This window comes from Cyphellophora attinorum (assembly GCF_001299255.1).
Source record: "Cyphellophora attinorum strain CBS 131958 chromosome Unknown Contig32, whole genome shotgun sequence".
NCBI lineage: Eukaryota > Fungi > Ascomycota > Eurotiomycetes > Chaetothyriales > Cyphellophoraceae > Cyphellophora > Cyphellophora attinorum.
In genome coordinates this window covers 300,058-322,863 of record NW_017253260.1, presented here as the reverse complement: position 1 = coordinate 322,863, position 22,806 = coordinate 300,058, and the positions used below count along the sequence as shown (strand labels likewise).

Here is a 22,806-nt window from a genome sequence, read left to right as displayed (position 1 = left end):
CTAACCCTAACCCTAACCCTAACCCTAACCCTAACCCTAACCCTAACCCTAACCCTAACCCGAAGAAGCATAAAAAGAATTCTTATAAGCACTTATATAACTTGAATTAAGTTTTAATCTGCTTAAAAAGTAAAAAGAATTGGTCTTACGAGGACTTAAATCTTAGTTCTTACCTATAATCTATGTCCTAATTAGGCCACTAGGTCAGTTTAGTTATAGTACTAGCCTATTCATGAGTCTAACTAAGTGGCCTAGACCTCTATATAGATTATTAGATAGATATATTATACTATTAGACTATAAGACTAGAGAGATATATATATCTAGGTACTGACTTAAAATTAAAAGTAAATATATTAAATATATTAAGACTATATAATCACTATATTAATAGTCAGCTTATACTTATAGAGAATGAAAAAGGATTAGTCTTATAGAGGGTTAAGCTACTCTTAAATCTCTATATTCTACTACTGTGACAGAGGTTAGGCTATAAGATAGAGAAGCTGGAGAGAGAGGGTAAGAGAGGAAGAAAGGGTAAGAGAGAGAGCTAAAGGAAGAGAAAGAGATATATTAAAGAATTTAACTCTATAGCCTAATTGTCTCACAGCCTAGTTATCTTAATATAGAAGCTTAGATAGTAGATATATACTAGTAGCTTACAACTTCTATTAGGGATATTATAGAGGACTATATTATATAAACTATACTGTTTTTAGATGTTACTAGTGAGTCTATCATAATAATATAGTCTAGATAGTCTACACTACCTCTAAAATATAAACACATGATTATGCACTTAATATAAATCACTATATATTATAGATAGTGGTAATTAACTCACTATATTACTGTGATTATGTGTATCTCATATTTAATATATACACACCTCTTGGGTGAGACACACTTCCCATTGAAATCGTGTGTCCGTTACTAATGAAATCATGTCCTGATTTTCCTATACTTGGTATGCGGTTGTATGGGCGTGGCCATTAAAATCGAGTCTATTTCATTACTGTATGTCGGGTAGGAGCGGATACTGGGTGTTCTTAGCTGCTTCAAGCACACGTGACATAAGCCCTGACCTGGCGATCGAGAACATGTCCACCTGGTGCTCACGGCGAGGGCCCGATTTCTTGGCAGTCTGGACGCAGACGCTTTTTCCGCCACAGCACAGCGCTGCGCACCTACAATATTGGTGGAGTCCGATTTTTGGCAGTCTAGACGCAGCCGCTTTTTCCGCCACAGCGCTGCGCACCTACAATATTGGTGGAGTCGTGTCGACTTTATTCTGATCCGCGGAAACGACAGCGGAGTCTGCCACACTGTACAGTCCCGAGACTGTTGCACTTGATATGGCTGATACGGTGAGGCAGCCAGCCAGTCAATCTGGCCCGGCGGAGGAAACAGTGAGCATCCGAAAGACATTCGTGAATAGAAGTATGTTTGCTCTCGGCCTCCATTGACACAGTGTCTGAGCGACAGGGAAGCCGCAGTTCCACGTCGGAGCAGAGGTCGGAACCCGTTGTAGGACGTTCGATATTAGTTTCTAGATACATAGGCAGTTATATACAACACCTGCTCCTTTGGATTCGCAGAGGTTGCTTCTTGTCGTAGCTCGGTACGCATTACAGTGGTCCTTCCTCTGGCCTGCGTCCTTTCTTGCGAGAATATTGTAAAAGAAATCGCACATCCAATTACAACATGGCAATGCCTGGATATGCCCTTATCACAGGCGGTGGGTCCGGTATCGGCCTTGCTACTGCTTTGCTGCTTGCCCGTGAGGGTGCTTACGGCATCGCGTTGGCCGATATTGAGGAAGTCCAGTTGAAAGGAGCCATCGCTGAGATCGAGGCGGTAGCAACCAATGATGAGTTTCAGTGCATCGCGATCCTCGTGGACGTGCGCAAGGCCGAGTCTGTGGCGGAAATGGTCAAGAAGACGGCTGATGCTTTCGGTCGCGTGGATTACGCTGTCAACAGCGCAGGCATCGGGTATAAGAAGCTAGGTGTTGAGACGGAAGCGCTCGACTGGGAGCGGGTGATGGCTGTCAATCTCACAGGTGTTTTCAATTCGACAAAGGAAGAGATGCGACAGATGCTTAAGCAAGAGCCAATTCAAAAGGCGCGGTAAGTCACAGCCCCCGACAACACCGTCGACGTCCATACAGTCGTTTTATTTTCATGCTTTCAAACTCTCGGAGACTGATGGTGGAGCCAGATATCTAGACGCACCCGCGCAGCGCGGTGCTATCGTCAACGTCTCCTCAATAGCTGGTCATATTGGGATACAACAATCCAGCGCCTATGTTGCTTCTAAACATGGCGTTGTTGGGCTTACAAGAACATTTGCGCTCGAGAACCCCCAAGTCAAGATCAACGCGATCGCACCAGGATACATCAAGACTCCCATGACATCGGAGCCTGGGGAGATGAGCCGCAACGCCCGTGAAAAGGTTGCCAACTGGACGGCATTACAACGATTTGGCCTGCCAGAGGAGGTTGCAGAAGCTATCTTATGGCTACTGAGCAGCCGTAGTAACTTTGTGCATGGCACTTCCTTGGCGATCGACGGTGGCTATCTCGCCCACTAGTCTTCGCCAGCAACTCGGCTTTCCCGAAGAACAACTTAGACCAGAATACCCACCCTCATGCGCGATAGCTGACCCGAAGGTGATGCGCATGTAAAGATTGCAGTCGAGCAGATCACATGTTGTCCGGGCTGTTTGCAGCTTATGAAGGCCATGACTCTGTGTCCCACAACCAGATCTGACCGTTATCTTCCAGGCCACCGAACAGGTCGTTGTACATCGAGCTGACACCATCCGCGTCTTCATGTAAAACAGCAACTTCGGTCTGATATGAGGATAGATTGGTACTAGGTCGCTCCGCTGGGTTGGTACAGCTCGCCAGACCATGACCGTCGGTAGAGTCGCTGTAAGGGAGACTAGCAACAGCTGCATAAGGTGTCAGTCCTCCCGCGGGTCTACTCGAGATGTAATGACTCAAGCAACTTACCTTGCTGAGCGGGTCGGAGACCTTTGTGTAAACCTGCAGCTGTGCTAGATAAAGGTATGGGGTGGCCTTGAAGGTTTGCCATAACATCTGACTTGTCCATTGATGATCCGGTGCACAAGCGAGGATACGGGCCAGCAACCAGATTTGTGTTCTGGGTAGTATCTTCTGCTCCGTCACGATAATGGTCTTGAGTTGTCCCAAACTTAGTGGCCGCCGTAAAATCAATGTTTTCGGACCAAATTCGGCCTTTTCGGGCATGCTCTGGCCCATAAAGTAGCTCCTCCATCTCCCTCCGCATTATGAGCTTGAGCATAGTTTGCAGGACGCTTCCGCTCTGAGCAGACAATAATGTAAACGGCCCGAAGGCACTCAAAAGACGAGTAATGCTCCCAATCGATTTCTTCGCCTTTTGAGCCTCCGAAGATGTAGGCTGTGATAAACCAACGACACTGAGGACTATGCCTGCTGTGAACATGTGCATCCCGACGTATGAAGCTGCATGCGTGGCTTTTGCCACTCCCAGAATATCCATGTGGTCGACGACTTCGGAAGTGCGCAGCGCCGACTCCCAGCATTGATTCTTGCTGACTAAAACGCCCCTCCGCACTGCTTCTGCCACGCTCTGCGCTGTCTTGAGCGAGCTAGTGCCGTCACGCGTTGTTCGCAAGTTCATGTTTGTCTCGGCTAGAAGTAGTGGGCGATGGAGGACAATCATGATATTGTCATATGCCAGCTGCAACGCAAGAGCTTGTAGTCGAAAAGTGTTTTCCAATGAAAAGGAAGCTGCACGCGATAATTCTTCGTTGCCGCTCAACTTCAACACAGGTGGCAGTGAAGCAGACCAGGATAGCAATTGTTGGTGGACATTTTCGATCTTTTCAGCTACCTGAGACTTGTTTGTGCCATAAAAAAAGCGCACGTTCTCGAGGATCGGGGAAATTATCGAGTAGAGCCTGTATTTGCACCGTTGATAGCTGTATAATGTTACGGGAATCGTGGCATCCTCGTCAGTGACTTCTGTTGATCCATTGGGATGCGTAGGGGAGTCAGCGTCAGAGCCTTGCACCATCTGAACCTCACAGTCCATGTCGCGTATCGAACAAGGCTTCCCGAAGACTATAGATGCAAACCTTTGTCCAGACAATCAGTAAACAAAAGCCAGGTTACGTCGTTGCCCGCTGAATACGTACCTATCGAATGTGTATAACGACCACCAGACGTGCCTTTGAATTTCGCGGACTTCGTCAGACTCGGTCTTCCACGAAGACTCCATATGTAATCCCATAGCCTGAGCACTCTTAATGCCGCATCCCAGAACCGCAAACGCCAAATTGGGCCGCGCGTTGTACAGATAGAAGGAGCCCAGAAGAATGCTGGTCTGAACAGTCTCCAGACACACTTCATCGTGGAGCTCATACATCAGCTGTTTCACTTTTTCCAGCAGGTTTTTTTGTACCAGTACTACATCTACATCCGGACAGTGCTCTTGCCTTGCGGATGGAGTGGCGTACTGCGCTGTCCCTGAAGTGAGCGACTTTCTCAACGGCAGACAGAAGCCAGCACTTACAACCGATTGACATCATCATCATCAATAGAACTAGGAACGGCTTTTCATGCTGGAATGCCAATCCATAAGTCATGACTCGTTCATAGTCCGCGCGAATGCTGTGTTCGTTGACTACCATCATAAACCAATGCACAGACCTAAAATAGGTCTTAACGAGAAAATCCGAGACGTTCTTCGGTGGTAGCTCCAAGTCTATAATCTCTGAGACGGACACTGCCCGCGCTGTCGTAGAATGAGCTGCGCTAGATTCAGAACCTCCTGGCAATGCGAAAGTTACGTTGCTGCAATACTGGCGTTCTTGATGCTCGTGGAGGATCTGCGACGCTATAATTAGCATTTGTTACCTCTTCAACGCACTAGTCCAACACTAGAGGATTCATTACGTCGTGCATGAGCTTGGTCATGGAGGAGCCTCGGGCAGGATGGGAGAGACCAAGATCGCGCTCTTCAGCAGCATGTGTCGTAGTATCAATGCTCCTGGAGGCGGGAGCTGATGGCGAGAATTGTTCTGCACCGAGCATTTCGGGAGTTGCCAGGATCTGCTTGGACCGCCGTCTTGGAATCGTTGCTGGGTCACGAATGGTTGTCGCGAATAGTTGTCTGCCATGGGTGGCTGGTCAGTTGACAAGCGATTGGAATGGGGTGGACGCGCACTCACCTGGTCGGGCGTTGGGGCGCCTTGCAATTTGCGCCAGTCCGAACACACATTGCACAGGGCCGATGGTCATCGCACTTTGCTGATGTGAGCGAACACTATGCAGGATGTCCCATGCCGCGCGATTGCTTACCCCAAGCTTCAGGCGGCGACATCGCTCACAAGCGCTTTTCACTTTTCTGCGTCGCCACTGTGGTGCGCATGGAGCGTCGACAGGACCTGACGTCATCTTCTGCATGATTTTTGGTATGCAAGTCACTCAGCCGAAGTAAATCGGCGGGCGGTGCGAACGTAGTCTCACTGTCGTAGTGACCTGCGATGTAAGCTATGTGATCTTTGCACCATAGTGACCTACATGCAGACAGCCAAGCATTTCCCGCCAGTCCATCGTGATTGGAGCGGTGGACCTCGACCAATATAATTGTGAGTGCGGAAGATGCGGATGTAGGTTGTCCGCTGACAAATCCCTGCAGCAGCAGCGATGGCTTGGTCAAGGGCAGCATGACACGGCATGGAGAGGGAGGTTCCACGCCGGTAGGAGTCGCGGTTCTCGTGTCCCCCTTGCGCCCAAGAATTTCAATCTCGTGACTAGGCCAGGCTCGGCTCAATTTCGTCACAGGGTGCTGGGTCGACATTGCTAAAGACCCATATGGACATATTATAAATGATTGATTGGTGTTGACGCGATCTGGAGACTAGCATTACCTGCGTCGAGTCGCTACCAGTTAGTGGTCATGGTCCTTGAAAAAGTTCAAAGTAGAGCCAAAAGACATCGACAATGGTCTGAAAGGAAATGAACGGGTTTGAGAGTTGCAGCGTTTCCCTTTTGCCAATGATTGAACAGTGCGCCCGTCGCGCCAGAGCGCGAGCATGCATGTGTTGAAACAACACAATGGTCAATCTGAAGTTAACATTGTATATTGTCAAACATGTACTGGATACTCCGTGGTCTCGATGCGTTCAGGGTAAGTCATCCCGTGCTGCTGCCTTACCTCGTCCATGACTTGCATGATGGCAATACTTTCATCCAAGCTCTCAAAACGACCCTCTTTTCGCCCGTCCCTAAGTGCGAGCGCGCACTCGTCGGCCTCCCAGAACATACCGTGGCCTTCGCCTTCGGCATTCCAATCATTCGCAGGAGCGAAACCATTGTACCATCCGCTTCCGGGACCAACGCCTGGAACTTCCCAGACCTTTTCGTCAACAGTTCCATCCTGTAGGACCAGTTTGGTGCGCGTGGGACGGTATGCCGGAGGAAAGACCTGCACCTCGCCCCGGTCTCCCTGAATGCGTACACATGGACCAGCTGTGCGTTTGCCGTCAGGGTCAGATGCGACTCGAATGCTAGTGGTTGCTATTCCATGTGCATCACCACCCTCAGACCGAGGAAACGTCAGCAGCACCGTGGTCATCTCATCCGTACCGAGACGGTACTTCTGCATGCTGCTGAGCACCTGAGGTTTTACAGCATCGTCACCTTGAGTGCTGTATAGTGTTTGGAAGATCCATGTCAGGGAGTAGAAACCTAGGTCTAGCAGTGCACCTCCTGCGAGGTCTGGACTGACCATTCGATGCGAGTCCTCAATGCTCTCTTCAAGTTTGTTGGCGTTCGAGAGGTCTGCGAAGACACGACTGACCTTTCCAAGTCTTCCAGAGCTGACAAGTTCGCGAACATAGATGGACAGCGGGAAATAGCGAATCCAAGCCTGACCCAGCCAGTTAGCAATTTCCGGTGTCATAGTGTCTATTGCGGCACTTCGGAGCAGTTCGGTGACTCACTCCTTCCATCAAAAACAGGTTCTTCTGCCTGGCGATTTGCACCAATTTTTGAGCTTGCGCTGCTGCCGTCGTGAACGGTTTCTCGCACAATACGTTCTTACCAGCTTCCAAGCAAAGCCGTACGTTCTGGTAGTGATGGCTATGCGGAGTGGCCACATATATGATGTCAATGTCAGGATCCTCTACCAGTTCTTTGTAGGAGCCATAAGCTTGGCAGATCCGGGTGCCTGTACATCTTTCAGAAAAGCCTTCGCGCGCTCTGCAGAGGAAGAAGACGCAGCTGCTACTACAACGTGCTTGACGTCCTTCACATTGCGTGTTCGCGGGTCGACGTAAAGGTCGCGTGCAAAAGTCGTGGCGATACCGCCAGTCGCCAAAATTCCCCACCGGCAAGTCGTTGAAGACATCTTGATTACAAATGAAGTCGAGAGTCGTCGCCTTTTTTCCGACGGGGTGCGACGATGAGGACCTGAATTTACATCGTCACGGGACCGCTTCGATGCGGCACCCTTGCGCGGCTGAAGCGGATATCATGCCAGTATGCGGAAAAGGCAAGCCTCGACGTTGGTTACCGCACGTAAGAGAAAGTTCTGACAAGTGAGGGGAACCCCACCAATTATGCTTGTTGTCTGGGGGGAACCCCACGAGAATAGGCTTGGGTCTCCGTTGATCCGCGCGCACTTTCTGTTCATTTGAGAACCACACGCGCGCGTGTGTTCTATCACGATAAATACACAGGCGAAGTTTTGAACTACCCTTCCTCAAGCTCATTCCAGTGCCGTCACAATGAAAGGCCCGGCCATTTTCCTGATTCAATACGTCGACGATAAAGCACCATTCAACACGCTGCCATCTATCGCGAAGTGGGCAGCGGACCTCGGTTACATGGGAATTCAACTACCCGTGGATGAGCGCCTAATCGACATTGACCGTGCAGCAAACGATCTAGAGTATTGCAAGGCTCTCAAAGCTGAGCTTGCCGACATTGGTGTCGAGATCACCGAGCTGTCCTCCCATCTGGTTGGACAACTTATTGCGGTCCATCCGGCCTACGATATGCTCTACGATGACTTTGCGCCAGCTCATGTCCGCGGCAAACCAGATGAACGTCGAGCATGGGCACATGAGACGATGCTCAAAGCCGCCAAGGCTTCCCACAATCTCGGCCTCACAGCCCATGCGACATTCTCTGGTGCTTTAGCGTGGCCTTACTGGTACCCGTGGCCGCAGCGACCGGCCAAGCTCGTGGACACAGCATTTGCCGAACTCGCAAAGCGCTGGCTACCCATCCTAGACGCTTTCGATAAGGCCGGAGTTGATGTCTGCTACGAGATCATGCCCGGCGAAGATCTATTTGACGGGTATACGTTCGACAAATTCCGAGTGGCCACAGGCAACCATCCACGTGTAAACATGATATTAGATGCTTCGCATCTGATTTTGCAGCAAATGGATTACTTGTCCTACATCGACCATTACCATCAATATATCAAGATATTCCATGTCAAAGACGCGGAATACCATTCTGATGGTAAGCAGGGTGTCTACGGCGGGTATGCGTCCTGGCGAGACCGTGTTGGAACTGTACGGGCTATTGGAGATGGTCAAGTTGATTTCAGGAGTATCTTCACGAAGCTGTACCGGTACGGCTACCAGGGCTGGGCAATATTTGAGTCAGAATGCGCCTTCAAAGACATGCAGGTCTCAGCTGCAGAGGCTGCAGTACGAATCACAGACTTGATGGTTCCGATGGCAGCTAAAGCATTTGACGACTTTGCGGGAAGTAAGGAAGCTCACACCAGTGGGCATGATGATCGGTCGGACCCAAAAATGGCCAAGTTGCTGGGTTTTGGACAAACATGATCCCAAGCATCTTCGATCTTTCAATAAGTTGAGTTAGAGCAATTTTTATATCCCGGCTACGTAGGAGTCCTGCCTCGTTCGTGGGTAATATGTAATGTCGTACAGGTGTTGTAGCTTCTGCACTGGAATTCATGATGTACTGCTACTCAGCGTCGCAACCCCAACCGAGTCTGTGACCATTTTTAATCGGCGCAGTCTCGTATTGGTCTGACTTAGCGGAGCAATTTGAGAGCTGGCGTTGTAGCAATTCTCTCCAGGGTGTAACCGCCTCGTAGACATTACTGCTTGAACCTGTGGGTGACATGCCGCCTTGAGAACATCCGCATCATGCGTGCATCCACATGCGGAGAATTTACTCTGTTCGTTCTTTTGTTATCGGCAAAATCTGAGCTACACCGTTACGCGATCTGTGTAAGCCAGCAGGAGGCATCGCCGCTGGCTTCGTGTTACTGCTCACTTCGACCAGCGTGTAAACCACCAGTCACCATTGTATCACTCCCTGTGGTATATTGCGAAGTGTCACCGAGCAAGTAAATTAGTGCTCCCGTCAGATCATCGCTCCTGCCGATCCTTTGCAATGGAGGAGTGGAATGCATCAGCTGTGTCAGTGCTGGATTCTCGTCTCTCATTTTCCTGGTCATATCCGACTCGATGTAACCGGGACTGATGCTGTTCACGCGAATCTTGTACTGGCCTAGCTCCACTGAAAGTGCGGTGTTGAGCATCTTGATGGCTCCTTTGCTCGAGTGATATGCGCTCAGCTTGTGCCCAGGAGCCGTTGTTGTTGCACAGATGGAAGAAATCAGTACGATGCTGCCACCCCGACCCTGTCTGATCATCTGCTTGGCTGCCTGTTGCACACAAAAGAAAGTTCCTATCACGTTGACGTCTAGGATCTTCCTAACCTCGGCCCAAGTATAATCAACGAATGGCTTATCGATGGCGATGCCGGCCGCAGTAACGCTGTCGCGTGATTAGGGACTCGCACAGACCATATTGTTCGTTTCGGACTTACAGACCATCGATACTGCTCATGTTCTCAACGACATGATCGAACGAATCAGATAACTCGGCTTCGTTGGTAACATCGGTCCTGTGAAACATGGCATCGATGCCGTACTTTGTAGCAAGTTTATAGAATTCTTCGATTGGTTGAGGCGCCGAGTCGAGTACGCAGATGTTGCCACCCATCTCGGCGATCGACCTTGCAGCTGCGAAACCTATGCCACGACCGCCACCTGTAATGACAAAGTTTTTGTCTTTGAGTCCGAATGGATTCCTGATGCTGCATGAGCCATTGTCTATCGGCCCAGGCGCTTTCGACGAAATGCAACGACGCAGAAGCCTACCAAATAGCTCACGGCGTGTTGACAGCATTCGATACGAGACAAGGTAGTGAATTTGCCAAAGGCTGCTCCTGGTCGGAGACGACATCGTGAGCAATGCGTGACTATAGCTTTGGCTAGCCTGTTGTAAGCTTGGCAATGCATAGCCCCAATTGCCGGAGAATGCGGAAAAACAATTTGTCCTCTCTGACCCAGCGCTACGTCAAATGTCGCCTTCGAAACGTTCCGACGGTACTCGCCGTATCCGCAGAATCGCAAGCGATAGCCCTTACATGCAGTTGTACAACTCCGTTTGAGGGACAGTCGCGTTGAAGAAGTGTTGACAATAGTTCGGTGATATGCTGGCATGACCTTGTCACGGACATGGAATAAACCTTCAGAATTGGCCCATTTACGTCCTCAATATATAGACTGTTTACCGATGTAATTGGAAATGCTTGCATCGCCCAGAGGCGATCGTGCGCGAGCCTTCTATTAGGTGCATCACATCTTTACTGGCTTCAATCTCTCTATTGGAATATCTTGCTCAATTTATGTGTTGTATCCAGCGATGTTAAGTCACGATATCCATAGCGCGTAGGTTCTATCCTGCCTAAGCTACTCATTCCTCTACATCGCTCGCCCACCGACTACGCTACCCTGCATACACTTGAAGCTGTCCCCTTCAACTTTTCTCGAATCTGCACAATGTCCACATCTGCGTCCAGTCTTCCTAGGTAGTATGTCATGTCACTGCCGTCAAGCTCCTCCATGGCGAAGCCATTACCGAGGAAGGCGAAAGTATTGGCGCTGTCATAGCTTACGTCGTAATCTTCATACCTGGGACTGCTCAAAAGTCGGAGAAACGACACTCTGCTTCCTGGAAAAATAGTCGGTAAGCCTTCGGGTTGGCCGTTCTTGAACCAACTTGAACATGGATCAGTCCACGCGGTACGTTTCAAGAATTCGGCGGAGTGTCTCATGAAATCTTGAGCGATCTTCTTTCTGGGTGTTAGCGACTGGATGCCCTCGGTCTGCATCTTCGCGACCACGTCAATGATATACCCGGTATATCTTTCTATGATCGGGAAAAAGCTTCCATGAGCCAGAGGGCCATACGGTCCACAGAACGAGAAGTAGTTCGGGACTCCGGGTACAGCGACACTCAAGTATGAGATCACCCCTTCCTTTCTCCAAGTGTCACGAAGATCAGCACCGTTGACACTCAGAGGGAACCGTGGAATCCATGACGTGTCGAAACCTGTAGCACAAACTATTGCATCCACGTCGTATTCGTTGCCGTCACCGTCAACAAATCCGCGAGGCGTCACGCCTGTGATGGTCTGCGTGAAACACGTTGTCTTGTCTCCAGTCAAAGCTTCCAGGTAGCCATTCCCGGGTGTAGGGCGTCGGCATCCGACAGCAAAGTCGCGCGGGATTATTGCTTCCGCTACCTGGGGCTTTTTTTCCATTCTCCGTCGCATCTCCTTGTCAGAGTACATTTTCGCGGCTTTGGCTTCGTCGGTGCACTTGATAACAAGGCTGAATCGTTGATTCAATTCCTTCTCTATCATTTTGCGGTAAGCCAGATATGCATCCGGATTGTCTCGGAGGAACTCCTTTTGTTCGGCGCTATCTGTTTCAAGGATTTAGCACACTTGGTCCTTCTGGAATGTCGTAAGAAGGTCATCCTTACAAGAGAAGTTCTTGCCGTCCTCGGCAGCAAAATCTTGGGCAAATCCAGCCGTGATCCATGTCGGACTTCGGACCCACGTATACAAATGATCGAGTCTGTCATACAACGATGCCACAATCTGCACGCCGCTACTACCAGCTCCAATGACTGCTATCCTCTTGCCGGTAAAGTCATAGTTTTGATCCCAATTTGCGGAGTGCATCAGTTTGCCCTTGAAGTCATGAAGGCCAGGAATCTGGGGCCACTTCCAGTTACTTGATTGACTGAATTAGTACGAGGAAGGTGGTCATAAATGGGAAACTTACTTCAGTACACCGCCACCGTTGAGGAAGACATCGCAATGGTCAATACTCGTCTCGCCTGTTGCGTCGTCTCTCACGCAGACAGCCCATCTACCCGTTGCGTCTGTCCACTCGGCAGACTGAACGGTATGTCGTAGTTTCACATACTTTCGAATAAAGTCGTTTTCCTGCTCGATGCTTTTGAGGTATTGCCAAATCTCAGGGGCTTCCGAGTAGTATTTCGACCAGATGGCAGGTTTCCATGAATATTGATAATTTACACTAGGAATATCGCACGCGCATCCTGCGTAGCGATTCTCCAGCCACGTACCTCCTACGTCATTGTTCTTTTCGTAGCATTGGACTTCCACATTCTCCAGCTTAGATTCGCTTTGCTTGAAGAAATTCAGGCCAGAAACTCCAGCTCCCATGATAACGATCCGCATTCTCTTTTTTGTGCCAAACGGCTGCTCACGTATTTCGTATGGCTTCTGTTCATCTTTCGCAAGCGACAATGGACTGTCCGATGACATGATATTGGCGGCCGAATCACCGAAATACTGATTGTTTCTGTTTATCGTGCCCTGGGCCGTATCAGATGGTGCCATGTTGAGCTCCAATACAGCAAGAATGTGTGTAAAACCGTAGGTTCACAGTTCGATTTCAATGCACACAGGTGGTTGGCATGGAGTTGCCATTTGCATATCTGCGGAAATAGATATTCATATATTGACAATCCATCTATTTCACCATTGCGCATGCTGATCCCCAATTAGAATACGTGAGGTGCGCTCGTACAACCCCAGTCTTTAGCTCCGGCGAGAGTCTGCGTTGCTGCTTACCGCTGTCACTCAGGCAGCCGGCGGATAAGGCGTGCGCAACTGGCAAGCTTAAAATCACATCCACCGGAAGCTGATCCGGCGGGATTGGCCGGCGACCCCTCGGCGGATCATGCGTGAAATAGTGAGGTGTGGACTGAGTCGATCGGGACGGGCTCACATCATTCGCAGTATATGAGCGTGTCGAGATTGCTCGACTGACCAGGAAACTGACGAGAACGTCTATCCTGGCTGGATCTGGCAAGAGTCGTTCTCGAATCCTCCTCGATTGACCCATACTTCCCTGGGTTTGTCGAGACTACAAGGATGGGTTCTGTATCGACACCACTACGAATCTCACGCAAACTGCAAAATGCCGGGCTGTTTGTCACCGAGGGTCTGATATCTGGTCAATGGAGACCAGGCAAGTCGGGAGAGACCTTTTCGGTGATCGAGCCGAGCTCTGGCGAAGAACTTTCTCGCTGCGCCAATCTGGCCTTGCTCGATTTCAAGGAAGCAATAGACAGCGCGCACACCGGCTATCAAAATTTCTATACATCAACTACTGCCAAAGAGAGGGGAACAATACTTCGCGGTTGGAACGAGCTTATCATAAAGAACGCCGACGACCGTGAGTTATGCAGCGGTTGCTCCATGAAGTCAAGGACTGACCAAAGCAGTTGCTACCATCCTCTCACTTGAGAACGGAAAGACCCTAGCTGAGGCGAAAGGGGAAGTTCTGTACGCTGCATCATTCGTCGCTTGGTTCGCAGAAGAAGCCGCCAGATCGTATGGCGACACCATACCTTCGTCGTACAATAACACTGTGGTATTGACGTTGAAAGAGCCTGTAGGCGTCTGCGGGATCATCACTCCATGGAATTTCCCAGCTGCAATGATCACTCGCAAAATTGCGCCTGCTCTCGCAGCTGGTTGTTCCGTCGTCATCAAGCCTCCCAGTGAGACTCCTTTCAGTGCCCTGGCGCTGGCTAAGCTCGCACTGGAAGCTGGCGTGCCCGGGTCTTGCTTACATGTGGTACCCACGAAAGATCGTGAGGCTTCTCTGGAGCTCGCCGTTAGCCCCAAAGTCATGAAGCTGAGTTTCACGGCTCTACCAATGTTGGCAAAATGCTTACTGGATTGGCTGCACGCACTATGAAGAAAGTGAGCATGGAGCTGGGCGGCAACGCCCCCGTCATTGTTTTTAAGAACGCAGACCTAGACCTCGCGGTCGATGGCGCGATGATCTCAAAATTCAGAGCAACTGGACAGACTTGTGTGGTAAGTAGTAAGCGAAGGCCTCGGTTCTACTGTCATTCTAGATATCGCCGAAAGCTATGCTAACGCATATCAGTGTGCCAATCGACTCTATGTCCATTCATCAATTGTTGATGAGTTCACTACTCGTCTCGTCGATCGCGTCAAGGCACTGAAACTAGGCCGCGGAATCGATGAAGGCACCACTCAGGGACCGCTCGTCAACGCGGCCGCCGTTGCAAAAGTCGACGAGCATGTCCGCGATGCCACTGACAAGGGCGCGAAAATTCTTGTCGGCGGAAAGTCGCCATCCCACTTGAACGGATTCTTTTACGAGCCAACAGTCATCGTCGGCGCGACGAGCGACATGAAGGTGGCGCGCGAAGAAACCTTTGGCCCGCTTGCAGCGATTTTCCCCTTTGAAAGCGAGGATGAAGTGATCGGGCTTGCCAATGATACTGAATTTGGCCTCGCTGGCTACTTCTTCAGTAAAGATATCGGTCAGGTGATGCGAGTCGCCCAGGCTATGCAGTGTGGCATGGTTGGTGTTAATACCGGCTTGATCAGTGCAGCAGAGTCACCTTTCGGAGGTATCAAGGAGAGCGGAGTCGGCCGTGAGGGCAGCAAGTATGGTTTAGCGGAGTTTCAGAATATCAAGTCCATAACAATCGGGAACCTTGATAAATAGACAAAAAGCATGTCTAACCTGCTCGGGTTAGTGTCCATCCTTCTCTTCGATATCGGCGGGGACTTGCCGCAGCCTCAGGCAACAAATTCACCCCGAGCCTCTGCCAAATTGCGTATCATTCTTATAATTCGTTGTGAAAGGCGTACGTCTCGAAGTCAACATTCTCAATGCCCGCAGGGAACTCCACCGGCGATTGAAACATGCTCCAGTCGAAGTTTTCGAGGTCGAAGTCCTCTCCGGGCAGATAGTCCGCGATCTTATTCTCTGATGGCAAAACGGGCAGACCGGAATCGGAGGCACAAAATTCCGAATCCGCCGTTGTCTGGGCGCTGTGCCTTATGTCTGTACCATTGGCGTAACGATGCTCTGAGACTGACGTTTCCATCCGAGAGCTTACTCCACTCATTGCAGGCTCATTTTGGACCGGATTCGTCTGAGAAGACGCAGCACGAGCCTCGGTGCAGTATGCGCGTTCGGCTTCTTTTAGCACGGCGATTGCCTTGCTGCTGTGGGGATAGCTGTTGCCCATCTCCTTTAGGCTAGAGAGACATCCCTGAAAAAGTGTCCGGCTGTCGCATTTGTTGGTATATTGCAGATCCACAAGGTGTACGGTAGCAGCAATGAAAACGAAGTGTACAGCCGGGCTAGCAATCATCCTGAGGTTGTAGAAAGTGGAGTAGTCACGGATGAGCTTGGTGATATTCCCTGCAGCCAAAGTACATATACTCGCCGAATTCAATAGCGGTCGGTCTTTGTTCGTCGTCACCTCCTGGAAATTGATAAATGGCCGATGTAGAAGAAGCAAGCAGAAGTAAAAATGCATATGCATCACGAGAACGTGCGCAGAGCTTGGCGTTGAGTCCCTGTTGGGCCATTGTAGTGCATCTGGCAAGTTGGAATGGTATGTCATCAGATTAGCATGAATTGTGTCCGCAGCCTTTCGCAACTGTTCAGGTTGGTCCTCATTCTTCAGGGAGTAAAGCTCCCGATGTATCCGCGAGCACTGTACCGACAGCACCACAATTTGGTGGTACACTGCAGCCACGGCGCCTGCTGCGTCGGCCTGTGAGTGGCCTGTCACATCGAGGTCTGGCTGTCTGATGGATATATGCTCGTCGAGAATCCCGGAAGGTCTGCCACAGTAGACACTCCATAACTTGTCCTGAACGAAGCATCCCCAGAAGACTGCTTGCCTGTTCTCAGCTAAGTCGTCTGAGATCCCATGATCCGGTCCCATCCGGCTTCTGTCTGCGTAGAGTCCAAGGTCTGAGCAGATCCTTGATGCAATGCCGCAGTACAGCCAACCAGCTGTCGTCTCACCGAGGGCCCCGTAGCGGGACGCAAGGACCAGGGCGCATTGGACTGTAAGCATACTGGGATGCGCCATCTCTTTGTCGAGCAGATGTCTAGCTTTCTCGGCATACATGTGTCCAGGTATGGTCCCACAACCCATGGAATACTTACGCACACCACGATCCGGACTGATAAAGGAAGCCATGGCCAAGATCGCGTATAATACGGACGGAGTGAAATAGTCGTACCTCTTTGTCGATTCGTCGCTATCGTATGACTTTTTATGAGCCAAAAACAACCGCTTGTGCACAACTTGGAGGTGGCAGGCTTGCCACTCCCAGAACAGGTCAAGTAAATGCTGAACGACAGGCTCTGGCTCAAGCCTCGTGTCATACTCAGGATCGACACTTGTCATCGTATTGGCGTCTTCCAATCCCGTTGTAGATTCGTCATGTTGCGTGTTTGGAATCCTGGCCAGGCGAAAGATACTTGTCGGGCCGAAGTATGCGAGTTGACCATCGCTTTGAGGGTTAAGACCTCCGTTCCGGGAGGTAATTCTATCGACGATGCTCTCTGGCGGCATGCCCTGCGCGGACGAGCCAGTAGCTGGAGTATCCCCCAGCCTATCACTTCCGCTGATATTCCGAGCATAGATGCTATCAGCCATGGAAAGATAATCATCAGAGGGATGTAGTGTCGACGACACGGTAGTCGATTCGATATCTGACTGCTTTTGATGCTGTCTGAGAATCTCTTGCGTCATGGGAGGAAGGGTATTAGACCCAATAGTGGTGAGCACTGCGTTCGACCCTGCGGCTTGTTGCATTAATTGTGAGGAGGATGCTCGACGGCGAACGCCGGCGCTGGGCCAGTGCAAAAGTTCGCTGCAGGCTGAGCCGGGCGGTATCTGCGATCTCTTCGTCCGTCCGTCCTGCCCCTTTGGAAGCACACAATCGATATTCTTGTGATAGCAATTGGAACACGCACGGAGGTCTGCATAGCGACGAGCGAAATCGCATTTGCGCTTTGATCGCTTGCAGCTTAGGCACGCAACCGAAGCTCTTCGCGCGTTTCGGCCCAGGGGCGGTGCCTTTGCCCGGCTCTCCACCGGACTTTGCATGGGTCTCTTATGCAAGAAATGCGATCACCCCTGTGCTCCGGACCCGGCACAGGTCATGCTGATTGAGATCAGAATGAGGAAAAGCCTTTGTAGAGTTCGTGCTCACAGCGTAACAGGTTCGGCAAGCTAGAGGAAACCCATTTCCAGGTCTGCGGGGTAGTGGAGATAACGGAGTTTAAGTTTGTCCAGAAACCTCAGCCTTGGTTCGCCTTGTGATCTCGGCCCCGAGGCATGTCTGTCACGTGCCTTAGAAATGTCACACCAGCTCCAGGGTTTTGTGCGTTCCAACTGACATACTACTTGCGCCGTTATGCCCCGCTTCAAGGTTCATCGGAAGACATTCCCGAGATCTGGGCCGTTCTCTGGAGGACGTCGGATGTCCATGGTACACTGGACGAATGAATCAAAAGAGCAACCAATAAAGAAGCACCGATTTCCGCCGCAGTCCAAGATTTTGACCTGGATTGTTTCCCGCGCTGACCGCTTTTCCGCAACAGACGCGAGAAGGGCCGGAACAATGGACCATACTTATGAAAGGGCTAGCGACATGCCCTTCTTCCATGCTGATTGTGCAAACCAGGCGTCAATCCAGGCTAATGCTTAACACTGACATACTCTTTGCACGCGATTTCATGCGACACAGACCAAGGTGTACATCAAGACTAGATCACTCTGCCAGTAACTCTCACCAACATGGAAAATGGCACTCTATCTGTTGGCAGCAGCGCGAAATTGGTCAGAGCTGTGAGGTATTACGGCAACAAAGACATCCGAGTCGAGTCCGTCACTGTCCGACACGAACTTTCAGAAGGTGAAGTCAGACTCGAGCCAGCATGGTGTGGAATTTGCGGCACTGATGTCCACGAATACTTGCACGGTCCCATCTTTCCGCCCTCCGTGGACAAACCAAATCCTTTGACTGGAGCCACACTACCCATTATTCTTGGACATGAATTTTCGGGCACAGTAACCGAGGTCCATCAATCGGTCAGCTCCATCAAGGCAGGAGACAGGGTAGCCGTTGAGAACCTGTTGAGCGATAACAAGTGCTACTCATGCTCCTTGGGGAAATCAAATACTTGCGACAGGACTGCGATCATTGGACTATCAACGAATCCCGGAGGGCTTTGCGAGAGCATCGTAATTCCTGCCACCACATGTCATAGGCTGCCTGCAGATGTTTCTTTTCAGCACGGGGCGCTCATCGAGCCGCTTTCCGTTGCCTGGCATGCTGTTTCTAACTCCGGGATCAAGCCTCATCAATCTGCCCTGGTTTTGGGAGCCGGGCCTATCGGTCTCGCGGTTATTCTGTGCTTAAGTGCAATCGGCGTCTCAAAGATACTAGCATCGGAACCTTCTCCAGCTCGGTTTATTCAAGCCTCCAGGCTTGGAGCCACACATACCTTCGATCCATCACAAGTTGACGTGCCAGACAAGACTAGAGCTTTGTGTGACGGGTGAGCGCCCCAATGACACTCACAATCGCACCGCACTGACAGGCTTCTCAGTCTCGGGTCCGACTTTGCTTTCGACGCATCCGGTGTGCAAGCTACACTTACTGCTGGCACCCGTTCACTCAGGAAATATGGAACATATTACAACATCGCCATCTGGGGTGACCCGGTGAGTACATATAGCCCAAGCTTGAGACCTGCTCTGATGCCTAGAAGCCCAACATTGACCTGAATGAACTTTTGTTTAGCGGTGTAACGATCAAATCGGAATTGGCGTTTACAAAAGAGGATTATGTTTCTGTTATCGATGCTATCGCGTCTGGCGCGATTCCGCAGGAAAGTCTGGATGTGTTCATTACCGCTCGGATAGAGATGGAGGATTTGGTGGAAAGGGGAATCAAAGAGCTCATCTCCTTCAAGGAGCGACATATCAAGATTCTTGTGCGAGTAGACAAGAAGCTGGCAATGCCTACCTGAGGCGGCTATTGGCGCGGATGATCTGCTCTCGGATAGTAGGGCTGGGGCACTCATACCGAGATCACATGCCTACCTGCTGCGTTGGATCCCTCAGTGCGTGATTCGTGAGCGGAAATGCTATATGTGATAATATGTTGTTCTACGCACGCAGTTGATGTCCACAAATGGACTGGACCGCTGGAGCGTCCGGCCTGAGCCTTTGTCACCATCCTTGTGCTTATAGACCCCTAGAAGAACTCGTCAGATGGTATACAGTATCCTACACCCAGGGTACCCAGCCCTGCGATAACCCGGGTACGTCACTTCCCTGAGTCACACCCAGTGTGAGTATATCGACAGATTAACGTGCCCGTATCTGATGGTATTATTGGGAGCCTCACGCAGCCCTGCCAAGATCTGCGTCCTAGATTCCATCGATTGTCGCTTCGATTCATCTCATCACTCGAGCTAGTGTCACAACTGTGTCTATGCAACCCACAGCCAAGGATAACAGGCTGTTCTCCAACGAGTCTTCATGATAGCATTACGTGAAGGGTTGCGTGTTCAGCTTTGACCCACTCCTTCCGCCAGAGCTTGGGATTCAACCTGTGTGCTTTCCTTGAATAGAGCCACATCAGACGATTCCGTGTGTCATGGAAGACGATGCAGACGATGTCTCATGCTCACCCGTGTAACATTGCTTTCGGTGCCGACCAGCACCTTCAGAACGCAAGTGCGCAGCTCCTGGTGCCGGCACGCTATTAGTCGTATGCCATCGTGGTCGGGGCAGAAGTATCGCGGAAAAAGGTGCGGAAAAAGCGGCTTTCCTCCTCATGGATTCGCATCTAGCCTCATGTTCGTCGACCCCACAGAGAACGTACCCCGGAGTACTGACCCCACTGCGGGTGGGTTCCTGGAGCGTCTCGCTGAAGCCAATATCCTCGAACCAGATGATATCAGGACTATAAGATCTGCAGCTATGCACCCTGCAGATACAATTATCACCTGCACTGTTGTCCCTAGGCTGGCGATCCACGACAGGAAGGACCTCATCTATTCGACGATCACACATTACCATGTTCGGCATCGAGAATCTTAGAGGTCGTCGCGTGCGACTCCTAGTGACTGTTGTTTGTGGTTGCTCGTTCTCCCTATTCGGCTATGACCAAGCGCTGTATGGCGGCATCGCCAGTGGTCCTGCATTCGTGGAGCATTTCAACCATCCAAGTGCTACCTTGACTGGTCACACTGCTGCAATTTACGACATAGGATGTCTCCTTGGAGCCGTTTTTGCGTTCTTCATCGCATCCAGGGTGGGACACCGATATGCTCTGGTAAGCACAATCTGAATTTTCTCCATGTCGAGGACCTGTTGGTGGTCATCTTAACGATCTGCCAGTTGCTTGGCTCTGCAATCGTCACAGTCGGAGCTGTGATACAGACATCGTCTGTCTCTATCGGCATGCTTATCGCAGGTCGAGTCATTGGAGGCATCGGCAACGGTACGTCTTCCATTCGGTGCAGCATTTGGACATGCATGCTTACGCGTTCTCGCAAGGCTTGAATACTTCAGTATCGCCCGTCTACCACGCAGAAACAAGTCGCACGCATTCACGAGGGCGTGCAGTGATCGGCGAGCTGTTCATCCTTGATCTCGGATGGTTGACCGCGCAATTTGTCACGTTTGGCTTTAGCTTTGTGAAAGACAGCCTTCAATGGGTAGGTCGCAACATTGTCCCCTTTACTCGCGGCGAGGCGGAAGACTGATACATGCGGAAACAGAGATTTCCTACGATTTTCCAGGTGTTCTTTCTCTTACCAGTGTTCGTAATTCTGCCTTGGCTACCCGACAGCCCTCGGTGGCTTGCAACCAAAGATAGGCTGTCCGAAGCCAAAAGGGTCTTGGGCCAGATCTTGGACGAGGACGACTCATCACCAACCTTCCAAAGCTACTATGAAGAGATTCAAGAAGTGGTCAAACTCGAGCATGCCGCAGAAAAAGTGACTATCGCCGAGGTCTGGAACGGTGAAGGCCAAAATACGTACCGACTGCTCCTGGGATGCGGCATTATGTGTATGCAGCAAATTGGTGGCATTAACATCATCGGTCGGCGCCCCTTCGATCCCTGATTTGCCAAGAAATAGCTAACGCGTTGATCGCATAGCCTACTACGTTGTCATCATTTTCCAGAGTCTAGGCTTAGGAAACAATCTGGCCCGCATTCTAGCTGCATGTACAGGAATTGGCTGGCTCGCGTCTAACCTTGCCTCCATGCTGGTCATTGAGACGTGGGGTCGACGCAAACTCTTGATGCTTGGGGGCATGGGCCAATTCGTAACCTTCCTCGTTGCAGGCATCGCTCTCGGAACCGGCGGGGACGCAAAGTGGGCGGGCATAGTTGTGGTGGTACGTCTGGGGCATCAAAAGACTTGCTGAAACTGTGCTGACAATGTTTCCAGACGATGGTGTATCTCTACTTTATCGTTTTCGCATTCGCCTGGCAGTCGATCCCTTTCCTCTACCCGGCGGAGATCGCATCGCTCAAATATCGCGCGCGCTTCTATCCCATGTCGATTGGCACTAACTGGGCATTCAACTATGTGGTTGTTCTAGTGACGCCAGTCGGACTGCAAAACATTGGCTTCTGGTTTTACATCATCTTCGCCATTTTCAATTTTGTCAACGTTTTCGTGGTCTGGTTCTTCTACGTCGAGACCGCGAACAAGAGTTTGGAGCAGATCGATATGATGTTTGTGGGCGAGCAACACGTGGACAAGAAAGCCATGCCGCCGTATTCACGACTCATACGTAAGACTGCAGCTCGATCTTCGGCAAGATATGACCAAACCCAGGACGATATTGGGAGGCGCGCTGGGACCGAAAAACTATCCAGCAGCGAAGTTGAGGCTACTCATGCGGCTTGAAAACCAGAAGCTAGTATTCCCCACTGATCGTTGCATTCTTCCGCGCACGCAGGCCGTCACTTATTCTCACACGAGAATTTTCTTGTTCCGCACAGGTGCAGTGGCTACAGAGGATCGCAAAAACTTTTGCAACAATAAGACGTCTGATCCGATGGCTTGTCTGGCCATGTTGTCCACGTTGCTATTCACTGAGAAAATTGTCACAGAGTTGCCATTCACGTTCAAGCAGAAGGCAAAGGTGTTTCGTTCAGGGTTCCTCACCTCCAACGCTCGGCTTGTCGAGAAGGTAGGTGAGGAAGATTCGTTGGCGCTTACCAGAAGAGCACATTCTTAGATTGCTTGGGGTAGCTGCATCTGAGGTGTATGTTGTCTCAGGTTTCGATTGCTTCCAGTGTACCGAGTTCAACGGGCAAGGTTATGGCGCTGCGCATCAAGGAATCGGTCACCCGATGTATTGAAGTAAATTTGTTCGAACGTCGATTTTTCAAGTCAGTCATTCTACGTCCGATTCCTTTATGTTTAGTACCATTCTACTCGTCGTCTCACGCTCGTCAAAGTTCTCTATTCGGCGTACTCGTAGCACTACTAACCTCCATCCAAGCGTACCGAGAA

The 22,806-nt window shown here is 50.6% G+C and overlaps 10 protein-coding genes across 10 annotated transcripts; 5 read left to right on the top strand and 5 right to left on the bottom strand.

The window, feature by feature from the left end:
• Positions 1–1,704: 1,704 nt before the first annotated feature.
• AB675_7385 (3-oxoacyl-[acyl-carrier-protein] FabG) lies at positions 1,705–2,593 on the top strand (the record flags this gene model as incomplete). The annotated part of the gene is made up of 2 exons (XM_018147749.1): positions 1,705–2,129; positions 2,221–2,593. 2 exons carry the CDS (start codon positions 1,705–1,707, stop codon positions 2,591–2,593), a joined length of 798 nt encoding a protein of 265 aa, XP_017996312.1.
• Positions 2,594–2,732: 139 nt separating this feature from the next.
• On the bottom strand, positions 2,733–4,104 carry AB675_7384 (uncharacterized protein; the record flags this gene model as incomplete). Its single annotated transcript, XM_018147748.1, has 2 exons — positions 2,733–2,956; positions 3,018–4,104. The coding sequence occupies 2 exons, from the start codon at positions 4,102–4,104 to the stop codon at positions 2,733–2,735; spliced, it is 1,311 nt and encodes a 436-aa protein (XP_017996261.1).
• Positions 4,105–6,162: 2,058 nt separating this feature from the next.
• On the bottom strand, positions 6,163–6,978 carry AB675_7383 (Trans-1,2-dihydrobenzene-1,2-diol dehydrogenase; the record flags this gene model as incomplete). Its single annotated transcript, XM_018147747.1, has 1 exon — positions 6,163–6,978. One exon carries the CDS (start codon positions 6,976–6,978, stop codon positions 6,163–6,165), a length of 816 nt encoding a protein of 271 aa, XP_017996212.1.
• Positions 6,979–7,804: 826 nt separating this feature from the next.
• Positions 7,805–8,881, top strand: AB675_7382 (uncharacterized protein; the record flags this gene model as incomplete). The annotated part of the gene is made up of 1 exon (XM_018147746.1): positions 7,805–8,881. One exon carries the CDS (start codon positions 7,805–7,807, stop codon positions 8,879–8,881), a length of 1,077 nt encoding a protein of 358 aa, XP_017996287.1.
• Positions 8,882–9,327: 446 nt separating this feature from the next.
• Positions 9,328–10,072, bottom strand: AB675_7381 (putative oxido YohF; the record flags this gene model as incomplete). Its single annotated transcript, XM_018147745.1, has 2 exons — positions 9,328–9,844; positions 9,897–10,072. 2 exons carry the CDS (start codon positions 10,070–10,072, stop codon positions 9,328–9,330), a joined length of 693 nt encoding a protein of 230 aa, XP_017996247.1.
• A 784-nt stretch (positions 10,073–10,856) lies between these two features.
• Positions 10,857–12,791, bottom strand: AB675_7380 (putative sterigmatocystin biosynthesis monooxygenase stcW; the record flags this gene model as incomplete). The annotated part of the gene is made up of 3 exons (XM_018147744.1): positions 10,857–11,842; positions 11,903–12,156; positions 12,208–12,791. 3 exons carry the CDS (start codon positions 12,789–12,791, stop codon positions 10,857–10,859), a joined length of 1,824 nt encoding a protein of 607 aa, XP_017996328.1.
• Positions 12,792–13,328: 537 nt separating this feature from the next.
• AB675_7379 (Succinate-semialdehyde dehydrogenase [NADP(+)] GabD) lies at positions 13,329–14,946 on the top strand (the record flags this gene model as incomplete). Its single annotated transcript, XM_018147742.1, has 4 exons — positions 13,329–13,632; positions 13,682–14,120; positions 14,171–14,282; positions 14,356–14,946. 4 exons carry the CDS (start codon positions 13,329–13,331, stop codon positions 14,944–14,946), a joined length of 1,446 nt encoding a protein of 481 aa, XP_017996241.1.
• Positions 14,947–15,067: 121 nt separating this feature from the next.
• Positions 15,068–17,002, bottom strand: AB675_7378 (Nitrogen assimilation transcription factor nirA; the record flags this gene model as incomplete). Its single annotated transcript, XM_018147741.1, has 1 exon — positions 15,068–17,002. The coding sequence occupies one exon, from the start codon at positions 17,000–17,002 to the stop codon at positions 15,068–15,070; it is 1,935 nt and encodes a 644-aa protein (XP_017996225.1).
• A 1,050-nt stretch (positions 17,003–18,052) lies between these two features.
• On the top strand, positions 18,053–19,290 carry AB675_7377 ((R,R)-butanediol dehydrogenase; the record flags this gene model as incomplete). Its single annotated transcript, XM_018147740.1, has 3 exons — positions 18,053–18,138; positions 18,868–18,982; positions 19,030–19,290. The coding sequence occupies 3 exons, from the start codon at positions 18,053–18,055 to the stop codon at positions 19,288–19,290; spliced, it is 462 nt and encodes a 153-aa protein (XP_017996272.1).
• A 1,055-nt stretch (positions 19,291–20,345) lies between these two features.
• Positions 20,346–22,194, top strand: AB675_7376 (Sugar transporter STL1; the record flags this gene model as incomplete). The annotated part of the gene is made up of 6 exons (XM_018147739.1): positions 20,346–20,603; positions 20,669–20,771; positions 20,828–20,988; positions 21,052–21,376; positions 21,435–21,676; positions 21,730–22,194. 6 exons carry the CDS (start codon positions 20,346–20,348, stop codon positions 22,192–22,194), a joined length of 1,554 nt encoding a protein of 517 aa, XP_017996254.1.
• Between the last annotated feature and the right edge of the window lie 612 nt (positions 22,195–22,806).